This window comes from Canis aureus, chromosome 16 (genome assembly GCF_053574225.1).
Source record: "Canis aureus isolate CA01 chromosome 16, VMU_Caureus_v.1.0, whole genome shotgun sequence".
Lineage (NCBI taxonomy): Eukaryota > Metazoa > Chordata > Mammalia > Carnivora > Canidae > Canis > Canis aureus.
In genome coordinates this window covers 40,246,339-40,269,738 of record NC_135626.1, presented here as the reverse complement: position 1 = coordinate 40,269,738, position 23,400 = coordinate 40,246,339, and the positions used below count along the sequence as shown (strand labels likewise).

General features: G+C 43.9%; 2 protein-coding genes across 8 annotated transcripts in view; both read left to right on the top strand.

Annotated features, from left to right (window-relative positions):
- ACLY (ATP citrate lyase) overlaps positions 1-11,445 on the top strand; it is a 44,805-nt gene extending 33,360 nt beyond the window's left edge. For all 6 annotated transcript variants that reach the window (XM_077853212.1, XM_077853211.1, XM_077853209.1 and 3 more), the window contains 9 exons: positions 2,415-2,542; positions 3,131-3,224; positions 6,157-6,311; positions 7,365-7,515; positions 7,716-7,859; positions 8,830-8,943; positions 9,475-9,557; positions 9,999-10,075; positions 10,467-11,445. In XM_077853212.1, the coding sequence (XP_077709338.1) occupies positions 2,415-2,542; positions 3,131-3,224; positions 6,157-6,311; positions 7,365-7,515; positions 7,716-7,859; positions 8,830-8,943; positions 9,475-9,557; positions 9,999-10,075; positions 10,467-10,561 (1,041 nt within the window). In that variant the 3' untranslated portion in view covers positions 10,562-11,445. The remainder of the gene's footprint in view (positions 1-2,414; positions 2,543-3,130; positions 3,225-6,156; positions 6,312-7,364; positions 7,516-7,715; positions 7,860-8,829; positions 8,944-9,474; positions 9,558-9,998; positions 10,076-10,466) is intronic.
- Positions 11,446-12,950: 1,505 nt separating this feature from the next.
- KLHL11 (kelch like family member 11) lies at positions 12,951-23,397 on the top strand. 2 transcript variants are annotated; one of them, XM_077853214.1, is made up of 3 exons: positions 12,951-13,574; positions 14,185-14,306; positions 17,972-18,110. In XM_077853214.1, exons 1-2 carry the CDS (start codon positions 13,030-13,032, stop codon positions 14,249-14,251), a joined length of 612 nt encoding a protein of 203 aa, XP_077709340.1. In that variant the 5' UTR covers positions 12,951-13,029; the 3' UTR covers positions 14,252-14,306; positions 17,972-18,110. The 2 variants fall into 2 exon arrangements, with proteins under 2 accessions (XP_077709340.1, XP_077709339.1); XM_077853213.1 differs by lacking the exon at positions 14,185-14,306 and having other exon boundaries at positions 12,967-13,574; positions 17,972-23,397.
- Positions 23,398-23,400: the final 3 nt, after the last annotated feature.

Below are 23,400 nucleotides of genomic sequence, written 5' to 3'. Positions count from 1 at the left end.
GCACCTGGGTAACTCAGTAGGTTAAGCTTCCAACACTTGCTTTTGGCTTCAGTCATGATCTCAGGTCATGGGATCGAGTCCCATGTCAGGCTCTACACTGCTCAGTGCGGAATCTGCTTGTCCCTCTCTCTCTCTCTAAAGTAAATCTTTAAAAAAAATATTTTTTTGTTTTAGTTTAGAGGAATCTCAGAGTTAAACTTTTAATTTCCTCGAACGCAGCATTTTGTTTGAGTACAGAATCTCTCCTCCTTCCCACCCCATCCACCCATGCAGATTCAGTCCTATAAAGAATGCATTGGGAGCCGGCGCTTTAAAGCCTGTGTTTTCGAGTGTTGCTAACCAGAGCAGTGGTTCCTGACCTTTTCCACACTTAAGGCCCCCTTTGTTCTTTTTTTTTTTTAATTTTATTTATTTATTTATTTTTATTTATGATAGGCACACAGTGAGAGAGAGAGAGGCAGAGACACAGGCAGAGGGAGAAGCAGGCTCCATGCACCGGGAGCCCGACGTGGGATTCGATCCTGGGTCTCCAGGATCGCGCCCTGGGCCAAAGGCAGGCGCTAAACCGCTGCGCCACCCAGGGATCCCTAAATTTTATTTATTTATGATAGTCACACACACAGAGAGAGAGAGAGAGAGGCAGAAACACAGGCAGAGGGAGAAGCAGTCTCCATGCACCGGAAGCCCGACGTGGGACTCGATCCCGGGTCTCCAGGATCGCGCCCTGGGCCAAAGGCAGGCACCAAACCGCTGCGCCACCCAGGGATCCCAAGGCCCCCTTTGTTCTATGTAGTGGGTAGGAACGCAGGGAGAGGCCATACTGCCTGGGTTTATTAAATGCTACCTCATCCTACCTGTGTGGCCTTGGGCAAGTTAGTTTACCCCTTTGGTGTTCCACTTCCCTTCTTTTTTTTTTTTTTTTTTTTTTTAAGATTTTATTTATTTATTCATGAGAGACAGAGAGGCAGAGACACAGGCAGAGGGAGAAGCAGGCTCCATGCAGGGAGCCCGACGTGGGACTTCGATCCCAGGACCCCAGGATCACGCCCTGGGCCAAAGGCGGCACTAAACCACTGAGCCACCCAGGCATCCCTCCACTTCCCTTCTTAATGGAAGTAGCCATAGCTACTGAAAGATGAAGTGGGTAAACTACACAGAAAAGTGCCTGGATGTAGTGTTACTCAAACAGGTTAGACATTATTGTGATTACCCACCTCAGCCTGCCCTAATCAAGGTTTTGTACTGCATCTTATTTGGTTACCTTGTTTTCCCCATTGCATGGTCAAAGATACAGTTACCATGTAGCTCTTCCCATTGGTTTTCTCTTCCCTGATGCTCCCTTCCATAGCCAGTCATTTCCTGTGCCATTGGGTTTAGAGTTTATCTTAACTGTGTGCTCAGGTGAAAGGGAGCAGTTACTAACTAGGTGACCCTAGGTGAGTGCTGCCATGTGAAAATATAGACCTAGTGGTACACAATCTGACTTCTTATCTTTTTCATTTTTATTAGGATTTATTTACCTTCCAGAGGGAGGCGCAGGGGCAGAGAGAGAGAGAATAACTCAAAAGGACTCAGCACTGAGTGCAGAGTGCAACGTGGAGCTCAATCCCACGATCCCAAGATTATGACCTGAGCTGAAACCAAGAGTTGGACACTCAACCGATGTAACCACCCAGGCACCCCTACAATCTTACTTTCTAAAAAGAAGCTAGAGGAGGGGTGCCTGAGTGGCTCTGCTGGTTAGGCATCCAACTCTTGATCAGATCAGGATCTCATGGTCATGGGATCCAGCCCCACATGGGGCTCCACACTCAGCAGGGAGTCTGCTTGAGATTCTCTCTCTCTCCTCTCCCTATACGCCTCCCTCTGTTTCTTTCCTTCTGTCTCTCTCTCTCAAATAAATAAATAAATCTTTAAAAAATAAACATCTATAAAACTAGGGATTTGTATTTTTACATGAGATTTTATTTTTTTTAATATTGGATATATTTTATAAAAAGTATGTGTAGGATAATCCAATTCTGCCTGTGAAGTCAGCTCAGCCTTAAGGTTGCCAGCATGTAACTTCACTTCTCACAGTGGCTCACAACTAGGGCTGTTCGCCAACCTCCACCCACCCCTGAAGGCTGCTGCAGGGAGATGGGCCTCCAGGCTTTGTGTCCTGGCTACAGTACACAATAGCTGTGTGACCTTCTAACCTTCTGGGAATTCTCGGTGCTTCGGTCTCTTCTATAAGTTGAGGGAGTCATGTGGTATATCTATTGAGTGGGCCTGTGTGGGGCTTGAATGAAGTGATTCACATAAAGCATTCAGCAGGGTCCAGCCTGTAATGGGTACAGACACTCCTAGGAGCCTGTGTTTTCTCCCTTCCAGTATTAACAAGCCCAATAGAGCCTCTCCCCTTTGCCTTCCAGGTCCAGTTTGGCCATGCTGGAGCTTGCGCCAACCAGGCTTCTGAAACCGCAGTAGCCAAGAATCAGGCTTTGAAGGAGGCAGGAGTGTATGTGCCCCCGAGCTTCGATGAACTTGGAGAAATCATCCAGTAAGTGGACTGTGGGGAGGATGCCAGCCTCCCGTTCCCTCTCAGAGCCCCCGTGAGGATTACAGCCTCTGTGATACAGAGGTGTCTGAAATTCCTGGTCCCTTTTAGGTGACAAGTACAACCATACAAATGGTCCAAAATCTTTTCTTTTTGGGTTTTGTTTTGTTTTGTTTGTAGACAGTCACGGGCTGTTCAGACTGGTATTAAAACATGTTCGGTTTCTGAGCCTACCTACTTGGCTGTTCTGTAAATAAGAAATGAGCATAAAAGCAGCTAGAAGGTATCACCTCTGATTGACAAAGTTATTGGATAACCTATTGTGTCTTCCCATTCCTCCCCTCTGTTGTTCCTTATTCTTCAGATTCTGTAAAAGCCCCGTGGGGCTTGTGGTGGGTCTTGGCCAAAACTGGTTTTCCTTCAGTTCTCAGGAATCCAGCTGGTGTGTGGCCTTGCCAGGAGAGGCTGCAGACCTAGAAAACCTAGAATTCTGGGGTTAGGTGGAGGAATGTTCCTGGGATGGCTTAGAAGCACTCAGAAGCCTAAAATCCACCCGGATGTCTTCCCTTCTCCCCTTCCCCCATCTCCCAGGTCTGTGTATGAAGATCTTGTGGCCAAAGGAGTCATTGTACCTGCTCAGGAGGTACCGCCTCCAACTGTGCCAATGGATTACTCCTGGGCCAGGGTAGGTGCCATGGGTGCTTCTGAGAGTGAGAGTGAAGCAGGTAGTGGGGGGCTGACAGGGTGGGTTTTGAGTTCACTTGGCTTGAATTCCTGGAAACCAGGCCTGTGTTACTAGTTGGGGCAGTCCTGTAAATCACTACTCTGGCCTCCAAACCAAGCCCCCAGGGGCAGCTCTACTCCAAGGGCATCAGAAGAAACAGTGATGATTATTCTTGGATTCCAGCCCCTCCTTGTGGAGCTGGAGCTTGTGAGCTTGCCCCTTCCGACCAACGAGTGAAACAAATGCGGCACCAAAGAGGGCCAAGGGCAGCATGTATCTCCCACAGCCACGTGGCCTGGCCTGGAAACACGGTCTGAAGACAGACAGTATCCCCAGAGTTGTTTGCACTTGCTCTAAGGGGCTTCAGGGTGAAGCAGAGAGTCCACTCTGCCTGCTTGTCTATGTAACAGGGATGAAAAGCTAATATTCTTAATACACGAGAACTCTCTGAAATAAATTTTTAAAAGACCACTAGAAAAATGGGTAGGAGATGGCCTTTCAACATGCAAAAATAAATGCTTAACCTCACTCATAGAAAGGAGCCAAAGTAAAAGCTGTGATACCAATTTTCCCCTTTTGGGTCAACAAGAAAAAAATTCTTTGATAGAAGATTTGTCTGTGTGGGTATAAGGAGACTTGTGTGTTTCTCCATTGGTCATGGGAGTGGAACTGGGCAGAACCTTTGTGAAAGGCACCTGGGTAACATCAGATTTAAAAGTGCTCATCCTGGGATGCCTGGGTGGCTCAGCAGTTGACCATCTGCCTTCGGCCCAGGGCGTGATCCCGGGGTCCTCAGATTGAGTCCCACATCAGGCTCCCTGCAAGGAGCCTGCTTCTCCCTCTGCCTATGTCTGTGTGTCTCTCATGAATGAATGAATGAATGAATGAATGGATGGATATTTTTTTCAAAGTGCTCATCCTAGGGGCACCTCGCTAGCTCTGTTGGTTATGCATCTGCCTTCAGCTCAGGTCATGATCTCAGGGTCCTGGGATTAAGTCCTGCATTGGGCTCCCTGCTCAGCAGAAAGTCTGCTTCTCCCTCTGCCCCTGCATGCTCGTTCTCTCAAATTAAAAAAAAAAAAAAAAAAAAAAACTTGGGGTACCTGGGTGGCTTAGTCGGCTAAGTGTCTGCCTTCAGCTTGGGTCATGATCCCAGGGTCCTGGGATTGAGCCCCACATCAGGCTCTCTGCTCAGTGAGTGAGGGGTCTGCTTCTCCCTCTCCCTCTGCTACTCCCCCTGCTCATGCTCTCTCTTTTGCTCCATCTCAAATAAATTAAGATTTTAAAAAATAAATAAATAATAAAATGAAATTAAAAGTTAAAAAACTAAAAATAAAAAAGTGCTCACCCCTGAGGCACCTGGCTGGCTCAATTGGTGGAATGTGCGACTCTTGATCTTGGGGTTGTAACTTCAAGCCCCATATTGGGTGGGTGTAGAGATTACCACCAAAAGAAAAAAAAAGCATGCTCACACCAGATGGCATAGTAATTCCATATCTAGAAAGCTATTTCAGGGAAATGCTTATGCATTCACACAAATGTGTTCAAAATTTTTCCAGTTGATGGTTATCAGTGGAAGAATGACTCCCTTGTGGTTTTGTCATATGATGATGGGATACTATATAGCAGATTAAAGAAATGAACTAGATCTATGTATGTGCCAACATTTATGGAATTCAAGTTCATTGAATAAATAGGATATTATGGTATATATGGATATATATGGTATATATGGACATATTTGGATATGTGATAAACAGGAAGTATATCATGATTACGAAAAAACAAAGGTATACAAAACTGTTGTGTATCCTCCATGTGTCTGTGTATGTAAATAAAAGTGAAGAAAGGAAGGCCAAATAGATGTCCATTAAACTGACAAAAGCTAAGGCAGAAAGGTGGGTTTTTTTTATTTTTTAATTAAAAAAATTTTTTATTTTATTTTATTTATTTATTCATGAAAGACACACAGAGAGAGAGGCAGAGACATGGGCAGAGGGAGAAGTGGGTTCCATGCAAAAAGCCCGATGTGGGACTCAAACCCAGGACTCCAGGATCATGCCCTGGGTCTAAGGCATATGTTCAACCACTGAGCCACCCAGGCGTCCCCAGAAATGCATTTTTAAATTAAAATCAAGGGGATGGAGCCCTGCATTGGGCTTCCCACAGGGAGCCTGCTTTTCCCTCTGCCTATGTCTCTGCCTCTCTCTGTCTCTCATGAATAAATAAATAAAATCTTAAAAAAAAAAAAAAATTTAAAATCGGTAGGCCCTTCTCCCTAGCAGTTAGCACTGAGATTGCGGAGTATGTACTCTGGGCTTGGACACACATTTATTATTTTAAAAATTAAAAAAAAAAAAAAACCTTTTAAATCTTAAAATTGATAGAGGATAATGGGAGAAATGGTCTTAGGCAGAGTTGGCAACGATGCCCCCCCATTGTGCCCCAACTCTCAAAGCTAGAAGTTAGGCCCAGTCCCTTTCCTTGGGTGAAGGATGTCTTAAGGGGATCCCGTTTCCACAGTCACGTGCCTCATTACATTTTAATGGGGGGATTCGCAGCTGACTGTGGAGTGTTAGAAAAATTTCCCTTTAGATTCATTCTTGGATTTCTTAGCCAGGTGACCTTGGGTTGGTTTCTGAACTCTATTCCCTCTTCTTGGGACCCATTTGTGAGGTAAAAAGGGACATGCAGATTGAAACTGTGGCTGCTGTGGGCATGGCACTCCTATTTTCTACACCTGAAACCGTATAATGAAAGGGTTTTTGTACTTCTTTCTTGGGAGAAGTTTGTCTGAGAGTTGGTATTTGGCAGTCAGAATTTAAGACCTGTTTGGGCCACTTTGGTTCTGTGGTCACATCATGTTGCTTCCCCCGCCACCATCTCTGACCAGGAGCTGGGCTTGATCCGCAAACCTGCCTCATTCATGACCAGCATCTGTGATGAGCGAGGACAGGAGCTCATCTACGCAGGCATGCCCATCACTGAGGTCTTCAAGGAAGAGATGGGCATTGGTGGGGTCCTTGGCCTCCTGTGGTTCCAGAGAAGGTAAGGGAATGCTAGGGCAAAAGATGGCAGGACTCTGGCACCTGTGACTCAAAATTAAGGATTTTCCCCTGACAAGGGAGTTGGGGTGGGCAACCTTAAGGGAATATGTCCAGTATCAGTGGCCACAGATCAATTGCAAGGCCAGAGGAAAGAGATACCGGCTGTTCCTAGGTCTTCCAAGGACAGAGAGGCCAGTCTCAACCAAGAGAAGTAGAAAGCAATGAGCCCATCAGGGATCTTAGATCAGCTTCTGTCCTTGGGGCTCTTAAAAAAATGAGACAGAATAAATGTAGGCCTTTTGAGAGAAAGGTCTGGATGGGTCTGGTAGCTCAAAGGGTGCTGGCCTGGTAGAGTTGCTAAATAGGCATGAAGTACCTTGTACGGAGTCCTCTCTCATCAGCCCATTAGAAAAAATTAGTTTCTCTGCAACTCCCAAGCTTAGCCTTCCCCTGGGACTGACAGCTGGTGGGGGGCCAGTGAGTACCCGATTCACAGAGCCCTGGCTTAGGGTCACCGTGAGCAGAAGGCCAGGTCAAAGTCTTGGTTTGTGTCATGCCCTCAGAGGCAGAGATAGATCTTGATTATGCTTTAGGCCCTTCCTGGGAGGAGTTCATGGGTTATAACACCTGAGTGGGTTTCCCTGTCTGCTCCTGCATCCCCATGTCTCCAGACTTCATTCTTAATCATCAGTTGGGGGAAACTTAGGGCCTCCTACACTGGGAAGGGGGCAGGTGTCTCACTTCTCCTTCTGTCACGTAGAGGGAAGCCACAACTGCAGGTTACATTCTATTGCAGCAACTTACACTGAAAGCCATTGCCTAAAGGAGAGATTTTCAGACCCTGGTGGCTAATTCTGTTTTAAAAGCAGTATTTGTGAGCCACCTGGGTGTCTCACTTGGTTAAGCATCTGTCTTTGGTTCAGGTCGGTTCAGGTCATGATCCCAGGGAGATGGGAGCAAGTAGGAGCTTGGATTCTCAGGTCAGCGAAGCTCCTGTTCAGCTGCTTGCCTCTATTCTGACCCTCCTCTTAGTGTCCCTTCCCTTCGCCTCTAGGTTACCCAAATATGCCTGCCAGTTCGTCGAGATGTGCCTGATGGTGACTGCAGATCATGGGCCGGCCGTATCTGGGGCTCACAACACCATTATCTGTGCTCGGGCTGGAAAGGACCTGGTTTCCAGCCTTACCTCGGGGCTGCTCACTATTGTGAGTACTGGCATCCCGGGAGGGGAGAATTTCAGGGGACATGTGGCGTTGGCGATGTGGGCTTGGCTGCCACGGGGTCCTAGAAGGGGCCTTGGCATGTAAAACCCTGTTATGGGGAAGTTTGGGGTATGCCATATTGGTCTGCGAAGCTGAAGGAGGCTCTTCCAGCTTAGGACAACATGGGCTTGCCTGTCCTACAGGGGGACCGGTTTGGGGGTGCCCTGGATGCAGCTGCCAAGATGTTCAGCAAAGCCTTTGACAGTGGTATTATCCCCATGGAGTTCGTGAACAAGATGAAGAAGGAAGGAAAGCTGATCATGGGCATCGGGCACCGAGTGAAGTCGGTAAGTTGTGGTTCTCCTTAAGGTAGATGGAGACAGCATTGTTCTAGTTGGGAACACCCAGGCCCCTGATTTCCTTTAACCTGCAGAGCTTTGGCCGTGTTGACAGATGTCAAAATAAGGCAGCTATTTTTCCATTATAATACAGAATGCCCTTAAATAGGTTTGCATTAGAATCAGGGACTGTGTTAATAGCTCTGAGGGACATTACATCCAGGGTTTGCAGCCTCAGTGACCTCCTCCCTTAGCAGAGATACGCTGGGTTAGTTTGGATTCCAGAAAGGAAGAAACCCAAAAGCCTGAGTGTGGCAGCACAGGGCTGACACTCTCTCCGAAGGAGGCCCTGCACTGTGGACTGGAGCAGTGCTATCTGCTTGGGAGCTGGTAGTGGCTCAAGTCACTGTAGTATTGGGACTTGGCTGGCACCTGAACCACCTCCCTGCCCTGCTGACCAATTATTGCTTAGTGTGGGTCTCTAAATGGGCTTTGCCGGCCCGTGGACAGCAGGTCCAGGGCTTTTCTTCAAATATCAGGGGTGCTTTGCTTCCCCACATCATTAAGTGCTTGCCAGTTTAAAAACAAAGAACTCAAAAAAAAAAAAAAAAAAAAAAAAAGAACTCTATTGAACTTTGTTGCAGCTGGATGAGGCTGCTGAGCTGGTGGGCAACATGATTTGTGGCCAGAACCTAAAACTTTTGGAGATTGGGTCCCCTGGTGCTTAAACTGAGGCCTGTGGTGAACTCAGTTAACATCTCCAGATCTCCAGGTCTCAGTTCCTTGTTGGTAACATAAAAGACTTTAGAAACCTTGAGTCCCATGGTAGTATCTGTCATAATCTGTGTGAATCAGTTCCCTGAAACACACATCCTGGATGTGATACATGCATTTGTGTCTGTCTGTGGCAGGAGCACAAACATATCTCTTAATAGTGATGTTAGGGCAGGTTCCTCTATAACTTTGGGTCACTTTCTAGATAAACAACCCAGACATGCGGGTGCAGATCCTCAAAGATTACGTCAAACAGCACTTCCCTGCCACCCCCTTGCTTGACTATGCACTGGAAGTTGAGAAGATTACCACCTCAAAGGTAAAAGAGAAAATGTCCCTAATTCCCAAATCATAGCTGTGGGTGAATTTCTTGGGGAAAATAAGAGCCAGCCTACATTTCGATTGTGCAGCCAAAAATCAAACCTGGTTTTCTGGGAACTTTTATATATTTGTTTATTTTTCAAGATTTTATTTATTCATGAGAGACAGAGAGGCAGAGACATAGGCAGAGGGAGAAGCAGGCTCAGGGAGCCTGATGCAGGACTCGATCCCAGGACTCCAGGATCACGACCTGAGCCAAAGGCAGATGTCTGCTCAATCCCTGAGCCAGCCAGGTGCCCCGGGAAATCTTATTTCTGTTGCACTAAGTTCAACAGATACATACCAAGTATCAACTAGGTGTTGGGTCCTTTGCTAGACATTGGGAGTTGAACTGACACTTCTTTCCTAACCAGCTGGGGTGTTTTGTTGGGAGGTTTGTAAATTGTGGTCAGAATCTATAGTTAGATTAGTAGTAATTGTTGAAGATTACAAAGAAATAGTAAGTGCTTTGAATTTTTTGCCTTCCTAGAAACCAAATCTTATCCTGAACGTAGACGGTTTCATCGGAGTTGCATTTGTTGACATGCTTAGAAACTGTGGGTCTTTTACCCGGTGAGTTCTGTAGCCATTTTAATCTTAACAATTATTGATGCTGTTATTTCCTTCCAGTTCCAAAAGCAGAGTAATGCTCATTACAGAGGATTTTTTTTTTTTTTAAGATTTTATTTATTCATGAGAGGCAGAGACCTAGGCAGAGGGAGAATCAGGCTCCATGCAGGAAGCCGGACGCGGGACTTAGTCCCATAACCCCGGGATTACGAACTGAGCCAAAGGCAAACCCTCAACCACTGAGCCACCCAGGCACACCTCATTACAGAGGATTTAGAAAATATGGAGAAGCACAAAGGAAACAAAAATTATCTTTACTTTTAATACCCAGAGCATCCTTTCTCTACTTTGAAACTTTGTTCTTGGGCAGAAGTTGTATTGTCTGTGGGGAGGAAGGTGGTCATGTGAGCCGTTTTAAAACCACAGGTTGATTGTGTGTTGCAGGGAGGAAGCTGATGAATATATTGACATTGGAGCTCTCAATGGCATCTTTGTGCTGGGAAGGAGTATGGGCTTCATCGGTGAGTTGGTAGTTGTTGCTGTTATTAAGAATTCAGTTTGATTTGGTTTCCCCCCCATGGTTCATCTAGAACACTTAACCTATGTGGGAAGTTTCTACATGTCCTATTATCTTCATCATTGTCCCTAATCCTTCCTTTCGTACTTTAACTTCCCCCTTTATCTATATTCCTTTGTTCTTGGAAATGACTGCTAGCCCAGGAAAACAATGAAATCTGACAGTTGCCTTTTACCCAGGCTGTCATCCACCTATGCAGTAGATCTGGATTTACTTCGGTTTTTTTTTTTTTTTTTTTTTTGTATTAGATTTCTCATCCTTATCCTCTCCCGCTTGCCAGACTTTTAACAGACTCACCAACTCTTAACAAAAAAGATGCCTTTGCTCCATTTCAGGACACTATCTCGATCAGAAGAGGCTGAAGCAGGGGCTTTATCGTCACCCTTGGGATGATATTTCATATGTTCTTCCGGAACATATGAGCATGTAACTGAGCCAGGAACCCTATTGCAGTAAAGTGAAGACAAGAACTCCTCCCCTGGGAAACTGCGTACAGACAGCCGGCACTGGAGCTTGCTATAGGATGGGCCTGGAATGTAAACAGCTATTGATGTCCAGGCACCGAAGACAGCCACAGGCTAACACTGGTCAGTCCACACAAAGAAGCTTAGTATTTTTTTTTTGTAAGCATAGAATAAAAACCAAGCCAAGCCAATAAATTGTGACATTTGCTCTGGTACCTGCTGTATTTATTATATGGAAGCATCTAAGCACTGTAAGGATAGTGTTTTTCCTCGTTGTAGGATATTAGGATGTTGCTTTCTTCTTTCTATTAGTTAAAAAAAAAAAATTTTCCCTCAGAGGAAGGGAATGAAACTTTTAAGACCTCAAGACACTATCAATTGAAAACATCCCTAATGTCTTACTTTTCCACTTCTCTTTCTTCCTCCTATAAACTGAAGAGTGTTGTGTTAAACTGATTTTTAAAGATCTGTTGATGTGTTATGTGTTAAGGGTTTGTTTGGTATCTCACCGAAATGTTCTATGTTGCAGACCAAACTCTCCTTATGTCAGGGGGATGGGACCATTGCATCCTTAGCCATTGTCACAAAATACATGGAATAGTAATTTAAAATGTAAAGTTGTAACATACATATGTTTAAAACAAACGCAAAGCGAAAAGCTGTGAAATGTCTCGTGTCTTTCATTCTCCGTATTTATGCAACTGATTTATCAGTCTGTTACTGAAGTGTGGGTTCAACGATTTGTCTCCAGCCACTTTGCATCTGTAATCCACCAAGATTCTGGGAGCTGCCACCTCAGTCTCTTTTCTGTATTATCAGTTTGGTTTCAATAAACTATCTAGTAACAAGACATACTGTCTCGTGTCCTCTGTGTCCTTTCCTCTGTATTCCTTTGAACTATACTTTCTAATGGTTTTACTACATGTCATTTTTTAAAATGTTCATCCATTTTTTCACACACAGAAAATAACTAATCAAAACACTAGCTTCAGGGCAGCCCGGGTGGCTCAGGGGTTAAGCACTGCCTTCAGCCCAGGGCCTGATCCTGGAGACCTGGGATCGAGTCCCATGTCAGGCTCCCTGCATGGAGCCTGCTTCTACCTCCGCCTGTGTCTCTGCCTCTCTCTCTGTGTCTCTCATGAATAAATGAATAAAATCTTAAAAACAAACAAAAAAACCCACTAGCTTCAAAGGAAACCACCCCCTATGCGCACATAACCCCTGCCAGGGGGCTCCTGGCTGGCTCAGTCGTTGGAGCATCCGACTGGATCTCAGGATTTTTTAAAAAATTTTTTATTTATTTATGATAGTCACAGAGAGAGAGAGAGAGGCAGAGACATAGGCAGAAGGGAGAAGCAGGCTCCATGCACCGGGAGCCTGACATGGGATTCGATCCCGGGTCTCCAGGATCCCGCCCTGGGCCAAAGGCAGGCGCTAAACCTCTGCACCACCCAGGGATCCCTGGATCTCAGGATTGTGAGTTTGAGGCCCACCTTGGGTATACTAAAAAATAAAACTAGAAAAATTATGAACAAATAAAAACTCCATCTTCTCCAATCTGTACCACTCCCTTAGTGAATAGGAACCAAGCTCTACTCAGATACTCAAGCCACAGAGAGTCATCCTTTTCTACTCCCCTTCTCTCTGGTTGCCACCTCCTAGGGATCTTATCCTTTCATTATCCCTTTTATCTACCCATGTCTCTTCTTTTCACTAGTGCCACTTTTTCATTATTTCTAGAGCCACCAGTGATATTTTAAAACACGCATCTGAGCCACTCCCTTGCTTAAAACCCCAAAGTAGCTTTTATTCATCTTTTTAACAAGTATGCATGGAACAATAAGTACGAATCAAACCCTACGTAAAACCCAAGCATCTCGTTTAATCCTCACAGCCATCTCCCAGCATAGATATTATTCCATTTTTTTTTTTTGATACTATTCCATTTTAAGAAGATAAATTAGATCAGAGGCACTGAGTAACTTCTCACCCTCATCCACTTACTTGGGGCTCGGTCTCAAGCCTTTTTTTTTCTTTTCTAATGTTTACTCTAAATCCATGTTAACTCTAAAAATCCACTGTTGCCACCCGAGACACTAACAATGGGTGATGGTCCGGGGTGGCTCCTGTTCTACAACACGGCCACGAGGAGCATGCCTTCGTGAAGGGGAAGGAGACAAGCCGCGCGCGCACACGCACACGCACACGCACACACAACCCACCGAAACTCGGGTGGGACGTCTGCGGACAGCAGCACCGTGGAGCCCTGTCCAAGGTGGGACGGACAGCTCCGGGCGGGGGGCGGCCGCGCGTGCGCACACCCGCGGCGCCGGCTCCGCCCCGCGCCCACTATTTATTCCCAGAATCCCTCTGTGTCGCACCAGAACGGCTGGATCGTTCCGAGACTGCGGAGGTCGGGCGCGGCGGCGTCAAGATGGCGGCGGCGGCAGTGGCTGCGGCGGCGGCGGCGGCAGCGGCCGCGTCTCTGCAGGTGCTGGAGATGGAGAGCATGGAGACGGCCGCCGCCGGCTCTGCAGGGCTGGCCGCCGAAGTCCGAGGCAGCGGCACGGTGGACTTCGGGTCTGGGCCCGGCATCTCTGCAATGGAGGCGAGCGGGGGCGATCCGGGCCCGGAGGCCGAGGATTTCGAGTGCAGCTCTCACTGCTCAGAGCTGTCCTGGAGGCAGAACGAGCAGCGGCGCCAGGGCCTCTTCTGCGACATTACCTTGTGCTTCGGCGGCGCGGGAGGCCGCGAGTTCCGGGCCCACCGTTCGGTGCTGGCCGCCGCCACCGAGTACTTCACGCCCCTGCTCTCGGGCCAGTTCTCGGAGTCCCGCTCGGGCCGGGTGGAGATGCGCAAGTGGAGCTCTGAACCCGGGCCCGAGCCCGACACGGTGGAAGCCGTTATCGAATACATGTACACCGGGCGCATCCGCGTCAGCACGGGCAGCGTGCACGAGGTGCTGGAGTTGGCCGACAGGTAGGCGGGATGCGGAGGGCCGCGCGCGGGGCCGTGGAGATGCTCGCCCGCCGAGGGCCGCGTCCGTGGAGGAGACGGGAGGCAGTGCCTCCGGGGGGGCCCCGAGGGGATGCATTTGGTCGATACTTCTGGAGCGTCTGTTGTGCGCTCTGGGGCAGCCACTGCGCTGGGTACTGAAGATGCAGCCGGCCCGTCTGACGAGGGCGCCCTGCTCTCGGGGAGCTCAGATTCCAGGTGGAGGGACAAAGGCAGTGAAAAAGAAAGTCTGCGTGTAATCAGTGCTGTGTTGACATTTGAAAAGGATGAAAGGATAGTGATTGGGTAGAGGAAAGACCTTTCTGAAGAGGTGACATTTAAACCGACCTCCAAACGATGGGAAAGACCTATTGAGCAAAGATGGGAAATGAGCATTCCAGGCAGATGGCTCAATGGCCCTCATGCAGGACCCAGTTTAGCTTAAAGAACTAAAGGAAATATCCAGTGGAGCTGGATCTAGTGGGTGAAGGGTCTGTGAAATGCATTGAAATAAAGGAGTTTGATGATTTTTTTTTTTTTTTTTTACTGTGGTGGGAAGCTGGGTGAAGAAATTTTCTCATTTGATTATTTTTAGAGATGATTCTGCTGCTGTGAGAAATGGACTGAAAGGGATAGGAATGGAGGCTTCAGAGACTGGTTAGGAGGCAGGTGAATGCCATTTTTAGAGACGTCTGTTGTGGCAGTATTGTGTTACAGGTACGTTATTTTAACGAATACCTATTGAGTGCCTGTGATGCGACAGACACCGGGTTCTCAGATGCTAGGAATTCAGTGGTGAACAAAACAGACAAAAGTCCCTTTCCTCATTGCACTTACCTTGGTAGATGGACAAGTAAAGTGAATAGGTGTCAGATTGTTACAGTTTTGATGAAAAAATACAGCATGGTAAGGGCCTATAGAAAGTGCTGTTGGAGAGGAATTGTGTTCTTTAATTGGGTGCAGATAGAATGCCTAATGAAGAAGACATTTTGCAGAGAACCAAAGGAGATGAGATAAAGAGTGTTTCAGGTAGGGAGCACAGGTGGAAAGGCCACGAGGTGGAGCTTATCTGGGTGTTAGAGAATAGTGGGAGGCCAGTGTGGCTAGATCATTTGGATGCAGATAGAGAGGGGTGGGAGAGACCCTTCAGAGTGGTGATGGGGATGGATCTAGATTCCATGCAGTTCAGATTCCAAAGGGTTTGCGGTCTGTGGAAGGACTCCCAACTCTTACTCTGAATGAGATGGGAAGGTTTAGGGGAAGAGGAATGATGCAGTCTGATTTGAAGAATTTTACTTTGGGGGCAGAGGAACAATGCAGTCTGATTTGAAGCATGTACTGTGTTGAAAAAAGAATGGGGTGGTGGGGAAGGAGCCCCTGGGGCAGAAGCAGAGAGATGAGGTTGTTGGAATGGTGGTAGAGGCTTGGATCAAAGAAAAGTAAAGGTGAGTAGTGCGTCAATTCTAGATATGTTTTGAGGGTATAAGGGACAAATTTGCTGATGGGTTTGATGTAGAGAGTAAGGGAAAAGACTGCTAGTTTTTTGATCCAAGCAGTTGGAAAGATGGAGTTATTTATTTATTAAGATGTGGAAGAGTGTAGGAAAGCAAGTTTGGGAAGATCAGGAGTTTGGTTTTGGTCCAGGAAATGTCTGAGTAGGCAGTTGGATATAAGAACATTAGGAGAGATTGGGAGGAGTAAGGCATGGCATATAGATGGTAATCTCATATCATGAGATTGGATGAAATTACTTAGGAAGAGAGTGTAGACGTAGAAGGGACAGGATTGAACCTTGGGGTTCCAAAAGATTAGAGGAACCAGCAGAGGAGATGGGTCACACAGAAGCCTTAGAAAAGGGTGTAGAGGAGGGAGGGGGTAGCCAATCATGTCAACTCTGTCAACCATAATAGATGATTGGATTTGACAGTAATAGAGGTCCTTGATGGCATTAACAAGAGCCATTTAAGTCTTCCTTTAAAGAGGGTCAGAATAATGATACACATGGAAATGTTTGGAGAAGAGTCAGGGGAGGTTGTTTTCTCCCTTGTAAGATAGGAGATACTAGAGCTTGTTTGTGTGCTGGAAAAAAAAAAAAGACGAATCAGTGGAAGAGGAGAAATTGATGTTACAGAAGTGGGGGAATAATTGCAGGAGCAAAGTCCTTAAAACCAAGAATGGGACAGAATCCGTGTTTAAAATGGAAAAGTTGGGCAGCCCTGGTGGCACAGCGGTTTAGCGCCGCGTGCAGCCCGGGGTGTGATCCTGGAGACCCGGGATCGAGTCCCGCGTCGGGCTCCCTTCATGGAGCCTGCTTCTCTGCCTGTGTCTCTGCCTCTCTTTCGCTCTCTCTGAATAAAGAAATAATTAAATCTTTTTTAAAAAATAAATAAATAAAATGGAAAAGCTGAACTGGGAAGGCAGAGTGCAGGCAGATTGACCAGGGGGAGATGATGTTTCTGCCTGATTGCTTTTCTCCAAGCACAGGGGTGGGTCATTCATTAGAAGGTGAGGAAAGATGGGTGCAAGTATAAAGATTTTGCTTATTTTATTATTTCAAAGCAAAAGGGTGAGGGGCAGAGGGAGAAGCAGACTTCCCATTGACTAGAGAGCCTGACATGGGGCTTGATCTGAGCTGAAGGCAGATGCTTAACCAACTGAGCGACCCAGGGACCCCAAGATGAAGGCACGTATAGATCTGAGAGAGGGAGGTTTGTTGAATGAAAATGGATGAACATGGTCATTACACTCACTCAAGCTGTGTTTGTCTCTGTCATGTGGTCTTGTTTTTCCATCCCCCCCCCCACCCTTTATAGGGGGAATTGGAGGTGAGGAGAGAAGGCCCCAGGCAATTTACTTAAAACTCTTAACTTCTCTCCATCTGTCAGCTGCTTGAGCAGCTGCCTTGTGTTAGGCACTGTTTTAAGTGCCTTGCAACCATCACATCTAATCTTACGCATCAGTTCTGAGGCAGCATCCCTCTCCTTACCACCCATATACTCTGTTGATGATACCTTCCTTCAAAGGTACTTACAAGGAAATAACAGGAAGTGCCCAGCACATGACGAAGGCCTGGTATACGATATCTGTTGTTTTCATAGAGCAGTGTTTCCAAACACCCTATCCAAGGGAATATGTGTCAAATGTATTTGGGTGAACAGACAACTTCTACTCCGCTACATGCCAAACCACTTCCATACATTTGTTATTGTAGTTTGAGTTTGCTTTGCACCCCTACTTTTAATGAGAACCCAGCTCAGGCTACACCCTCAAACCACCACCCCCTGCCCCTATCTGCTGCCCAAGGAGAAAACTCTGGTGAAAAGGAGATTAAAATCTCTGACACAAGGCCTCTACTGATGTTCTTTCTGATATTTGAGGAAACAGCCTCCCAGGAGCCACAGTTCCTGTACCATGTAGTTAAGGCTCAATAAAGTCTCTTCCGAGATCCTGCCTCATTGAAGAAAAGGCTAGTGACTGACGGGATTAGGACAGGAATAGCATAGACAAATTAGGATTGGGATTTGCCTTTGCTAATAAAAATAAAGTGTGGGACTATTGTATTTTTTTTATTAATTTTAAAATTTTTTTTTTTAATTTTTATTTATTATGATAGAGAGAGAGAGAGAGAGAGGCAGAGACACAGGCAGAGGGAGAAGCAGGCTCCATGCACCGGGAGCCCGACGTGGGATTCGATCCGGGGTCTCCAGGATCGCGCTCTGGGCCAAAGGCAGGCGCCAAACTGCTGCGCCACCCAGGGATCCCAATTTTTAAATTTTAATTCCAGTATAGTTTGCATACAGTGTTATATTAGTTTCAAGTGTACAACATAGTAATTCAACAATTCTATACGTTACCCAGTTCTCATCACGGTAAGTGCACTCCCCAGCCCCCATCACCCATTTCAACCTCCCTCCTCCCCTATGGTAACCATCAGTTCTCTATAGTTAAGAGTCTGTTTCTTGGTTTGTATCTTTCTTTTTTTCCTTTGCACATTAGTTTTGTTTCTTAAATTCCACATAAGAGTGAAATCATATGTATTTGCCTTTCTCTGACTATTGTACTTTATTAAAGGATATGTTCCAGAAAACCTTACATTATGAAGAATTCTCCATTGTGTATATATGATACATATATAATGTATCATATATAATTGTATATAGACTATATAATACAAATAATTTAAAGTATATATAAAGATGACTATGCTTTTAAATATACTTTGCAGCATAAAAATCCTTTTTAATTTGGGGGGATTTGTCTTTTTTCAAATGTTGGGTGTAAATTAAGATGAAGCTTACCATTTTAATTTGTATAATTCAGATGTTCTCAAAATGCAACCACATAAAATATGCACATTTGAAAATTATTTTTCTTGATTTTAGGTTCCTTTTAATTCGTTTAAAAGAATTTTGTGGAGAATTTCTCAAGAAGAAACTTCATCTCTCTAATTGTGTGGCCATTCATAGCTTAGCTCACATGTATACCTTGAGCCAACTTGCACTGAAAGCTGCCGATATGATACGGAGAAATTTCCACAAAGTAATTCAGGATGAGGAATTTTATACTTTACCTTTCCATCTCATTCGAGACTGGCTGTCAGACTTGGAAATTACGGTTGATTCTGAAGAGGTTCTCTTTGAAACAGTTTTGAAGTGGGTTCAGAGAAATGCTGAAGAGAGAGAAAGATACTTTGAAGAACTTTTTAAATTGCTCAGATTATCCCAGATGAAACCTACTTACCTTACTCGGCATGTCAAACCAGAGAGGCTGGTGGCCAATAATGAAGTTTGTGTCAAATTGGTGGCTGATGCAGTAGAGAGGCATGCTCTGAGAGCTGAGAACATACAGTCTGGCACCTTCCAGCATCCCGCTTCTCATGTCTCATTATTACCTCGCTATGGGCAAAACATGGACGTGATCATGGTTATTGGAGGCGTGTCAGAAGGAGGGGATTATTTAAGTGAATGTGTGGGATATTTTGTCGATGAGGACAGATGGGTAAACCTGCCCCATATTCATAATCACCTTGATGGACATGCTGTTGCAGTAACAGAGTCCTATGTGTATGTTGCCGGATCAATGGAACCAGGGTTTGCTAAAACTGTGGAAAGATACAACCCAAATTTGAATACATGGGAACATGTTTGTAGTCTGATGACGAGGAAGCATTCTTTTGGGTTAACAGAGGTCAAAGGGAAGCTCTACAGCATAGGAGGACATGGCAACTTTAGTCCTGGCTTTAAAGACGTGACTGTTTATAATCCTGAGCTTGATAAATGGCACAACTTGGAATCAGCACCAAAGATTCTTCGAGATGTCAAAGCGCTAGCCATTGAAGACCGGTTTGTGTACATTGCTGCCCGCACTCCTGTGGACCGGGACACAGAAGATGGATTAAAGGCTGTAATTACTTGCTATGATACTGAGACTCGACAGTGGCAAGATGTGGAATCTTTGCCACTTATTGACAATTACTGCTTTTTCCAAATGTCCGTGGTCAATTCAAACTTTTATCAGACAGCATCATGCTGTCCTAAGAGTTATTCTTTAGAAAATGAAGAGGCAGTCAGAAAAATTGCCAGCCAAGTTTCCGATGAGATCCTTGAAAGCTTACCTCCAGAAGTCCTAAGCATTGAAGGAGCAGCTATCTGCTATTACAAAGATGACGTTTTCATTATTGGAGGCTGGAAAAACAGTGATGATATTGACAAACAGTATCGGAAAGAAGCCTACCGATATTGTGCTGAAAGAAAGCGGTGGATGCTTCTTCCTCCCATGCCACAGCCGCGTTGTAGAGCCACAGCTTGCCATGTGAGAATTCCATACCGGTACTTGCATGGCACACAGAGATATCCTATGCCTCAAAACTTAATGTGGCAGAAGGACCGGATCAGACAAATGCAAGAAATACATCGGCACGCCCTAAACATGCGACGAGTGCCGAGCTCTCAGATTGAATGCTAGGTTCTCTAATAGGTGCAGCTTAAAACAGTTGTACCTGTTTCATGAGGCTGAGGATACCCAGACTGTTACTTGAAAAAGTATGTCGATAACTTATTTTCTACCTAAACTGATTATTGCCCCATATAAAGGAAATATAGTTAAAAACTGAAGAATGGGAAACTCGATTTAATATGTGGTAACTTTTGTTGGTTTGCAGTCTTTTTCTGTCTTTGGTTTGTGTGGATATGCTAGCTTAATGAGATCTTATTAATGACAAGTGGAAAAACCAAGTATAGTCACTTGGGTGTTTTTCTACCAACAAGTTAAAACTCCTTTGTCTTAGGGACTGTTTTGAACATGCTTTAAGCAACAGTTTTATTTGCACATTTACTTTGATATTCCTTTTGATTTTATTTCCTGAATGGCGGTTTTGAAAAGGGCAGAATATGCATTGAGCCCTCATCTGCAGGAGGTATGTGCAATAGTGATACTGAGATTTGAAGGGAAAAGCACAATATTTCAGCAAGATGATTTCAGAAGATTTGCATTGATATTTTGTTGTATGTGCTTATCTAGAAGTGCTAGTTTGTTTATTTCTAGAGGAGATGACTGATTAGAAATTTGTGATTGGCTCATTTTTAAAACGTTTTTCATTCTTCAGCAAGTGTTACAGACATGGAGCCATCACTTTGAGATGATGGTAGTTGACAAGAATATTGATCTTTAGCTGATTGATTTAATACAGAGGAAGTTATATATGTGAAATTTGTTTCTTTAAGAAGAAAAGTATTGTAGACTGAGCAATCAAAGGCATTAAAACATTTAAATGCTTTTTTCAGGAGTCGCAGGTTTATTTGAGGATAAGTTAATGAGTGTAAATAATGCCTATGACAATCAACACAATGCCTTCAGTTTTAAATTTTCCCCTAATGTATATTGTATAGAATCCTTATTCCTTTCTAAAAGAAACCTTTTCCAAATGCGAAGGAAGGGACAATTTAGAGAACTGTTGCTAAAGAGAAGCCGTATTCTCAGCCCTAGTTGTTCTAGTATTTTATCTAGTTGCCCTAGACTTTTATTGGAACTTTGAACCTAGAATACCAAATTTAGGTACACAATTATGTCTCTTAAAAATGTATTGCTTTAGTTATCTTTTATTTTTATGCATTCTTCTGATTCTCTAACACACTCCCAAGCTTTAGCCTAAAGGACTTCTGCTCTAATGGTTTGCAAAAGGGATCCATTATATGTTTGTTTTGGAATACCCATCTCCTTAGACATTCCAGAATGCAGTTCTAGAAGTTGAATTCGAAGTGCAGTGATTATTTTTTCCCTAGTCCATTATATTAGCCTCCTTATTATATCAAACATCAAAAGAAAAAAAAAAGTACAACCAGAAATATTGGCTCTCAATTTGCTGCAAGACTATTAATATTTAGCTCTTGGACTGTATACTAAGAACTTCCCTGAAATTTCTAAATTAGCATCCCTGCCTAGGACAGTTTTTCAATAAATGTGTTGGAAATCTGCTTTAAAACCATTTCTTTTAGATTGGAGTGGAGGTAGTAAACAAGTCCTGTTTCTGTAGGAGGATATATTATCCTATGCCACCTCCTCCATTTTATCAATTTCCATTTGTAGTTATTTTGATAAAAGCCATTTCTGAGAAGTGCTAATTCTGAGTTGAGAGAGGTCTATGCAAGTGAGACAGAAAAGCTCATTGAGTAATATTCTCCTCTCTGATAGATGCCGCTAGCTAGCAGACTTCCTTTTCTTGGTGATGGTGAAATAATTCAGTAGTGCACTACAATGGCAGTTTCTCTCCAGAAGGTGTGATGTAAGATTTTTGGATCTTATCTCAGAGTTGTCTTCTGAGACCATCGTTACCAAGTTATTTGGGGGGTGATCTTTTTTCACGTGATGTGACACGTTCTAACTCCTCTTAAGATTTAGGTATAATCTAGTTTTGAAAACTTGATTGAAACTGTTATTTTTTAACTCAGCAGGCAGCCTAGGCCATGGCTGAAAAGAAGTGGTAAGTCCTTCCTTGCATGATGATGTGTGCAGGTTTTCCTGACAACTCAATTTCTAATTTTCATATTTGAATTCACGTGTGACTTCACATCAATAACTTGTGTTTCTGAAATATCCTAACTAACTTGTTAATAAGGAAGGAAACCAGATTTGCTTAAATCTGTTCAAGGCTGACATTCTGAAATCTAAACTGGAAATAACTTTCAGAGTATTTGGAAAGGTTCTGACTATAACCAGCCTAATGGCTTTTTGGGAAGGAAATTTCCTTTTTGATGAAAACTTAGAGTGTGTTTGGTAATTTAAGCAGTTAAAAATATAGCTTTAAAAAAGACAGCATGTTTTCAAGCAAACCTGTTGTTACTGTTGCTTTTGTTTATGTTTTGTGGAAGGAAAAGACAAGAATTGATTATCCCAAAAAATAATACCTATACATAATTTCGAGTGCTACTTATATCTTAGAATGGATAGCCTTTAATTATACCTACCACACCATGGTATACAAAAAAAAAAAAAAAAAAAAATCTGTGGTATACATTGAGAATGTCAGTCATGAGCTTAGTGTTTAAGTAATACATCTCACTTGCAGTTGTTTGCATGATTAGTCTTGTATATCTTGATATCCAACTTTGCTTTTGTTGTGCCGATTCAGAAATATTTTGCTAAAAAAAAAAACCCTCAAAATTCATTGACTCAGTTTTGTTTTGATCACTTAGTTTTATATAGTATTGTTGGGACCAAAAACTTTTAAAATATTGACTTTTTAAAAAAATACAGAACAGAGGTTTGAAGATGGAAAGATAATGTTTATCAAAGATTTGTGTGCTTTTTTTAAACTGTTCAGGCTGCTGGTAAGACATTTTCTAGGGCACACTTTTTTCTTGTTTCTGGACTAGTGTAGCATGTGGTATGTTTACTTCATTCTCTGCTTTATAGTTCTAATAAGACACTATTCTGTAGGTAGACAAGTAAGCTAAATTGTATATTTTAGTTACTTGGCCTAATCAAGCATAACTAAAGGGACTTTTTTTTGTACTTTCCTCAAATTAAGCTTAAATAAAAAGGACATATTGGCCACACTTCCTGTCTTTTGAAAGTCCACAGAATTGTGAAGCAAGTTCTCTGCCTCCACTAGAAAAATAGGGTACTTATTGGTTGCCATTTAACTGTAGAATACTTGAGAAACAGTTCAGTCTCTCCTTTAATTGTCAGACATTTTGGCACGGTCCATCACTCCAGTTTGTCACTTTCTTGAGAATGTCCGTTTTTGTTGTTATAATGCCTACATTATAACGTGTTCTTGTCATTGGAAACAAAACAGCTCCTAGTTGAGTAATACAGTAACAATAACATAATATAGTAGTCCTCTTGCTTCAAGGAACTTAATTAGGTAGCCAAATAACTGCTTTGTTGATTACCTTGGTAGGGCTTTTGTCTTACTCTCTGAGCATCACTACGGATGTCTGACATTGAAGCACATACAGTAGAGCACTTGTTAACTTAATCCTCCTGCATAATGCACTTGTGAAAAATTAAGCTTGCTAGGTGTTTGAAGATTATGATCCATGTGCCTCGGGCTCATTGAGTTATTTGTAAAATACATATTTAGGTCAAGTTGACACACAGTGAGTTTTTTGGGCTATCAGTATCCAAGCCCCTACTCTACTGAAAGTATAATCTTGGCTCTCTCCCTTAAAGTCAGAGGAGATGTAGAATTTAGGATGCTTTGAGACATTACATTGTAAAATAGCTTGTTTTATGTTCCTGAAGCTATCTCGTTCTGTGTTGACGCTATTGTCTCCATGTAAGTTACAAATAAACGTATTTCTTTAGAGCT

Bases quoted from the DNA above. Each gene is read 5' to 3' on its own strand.
- KLHL11 (XM_077853213.1), top strand. From the start codon at position 13,030: ATGGCGGCGGCGGCAGTGGCTGCGGCGGCGGCGGCGGCAGCGGCCGCG. The intron at 13,575-17,971 runs GTAGGCGGGATG...TCTTGATTTTAG, and splicing joins GTGCTGGAGTTGGCCGACAG to GTTCCTTTTAATTCGTTTAA.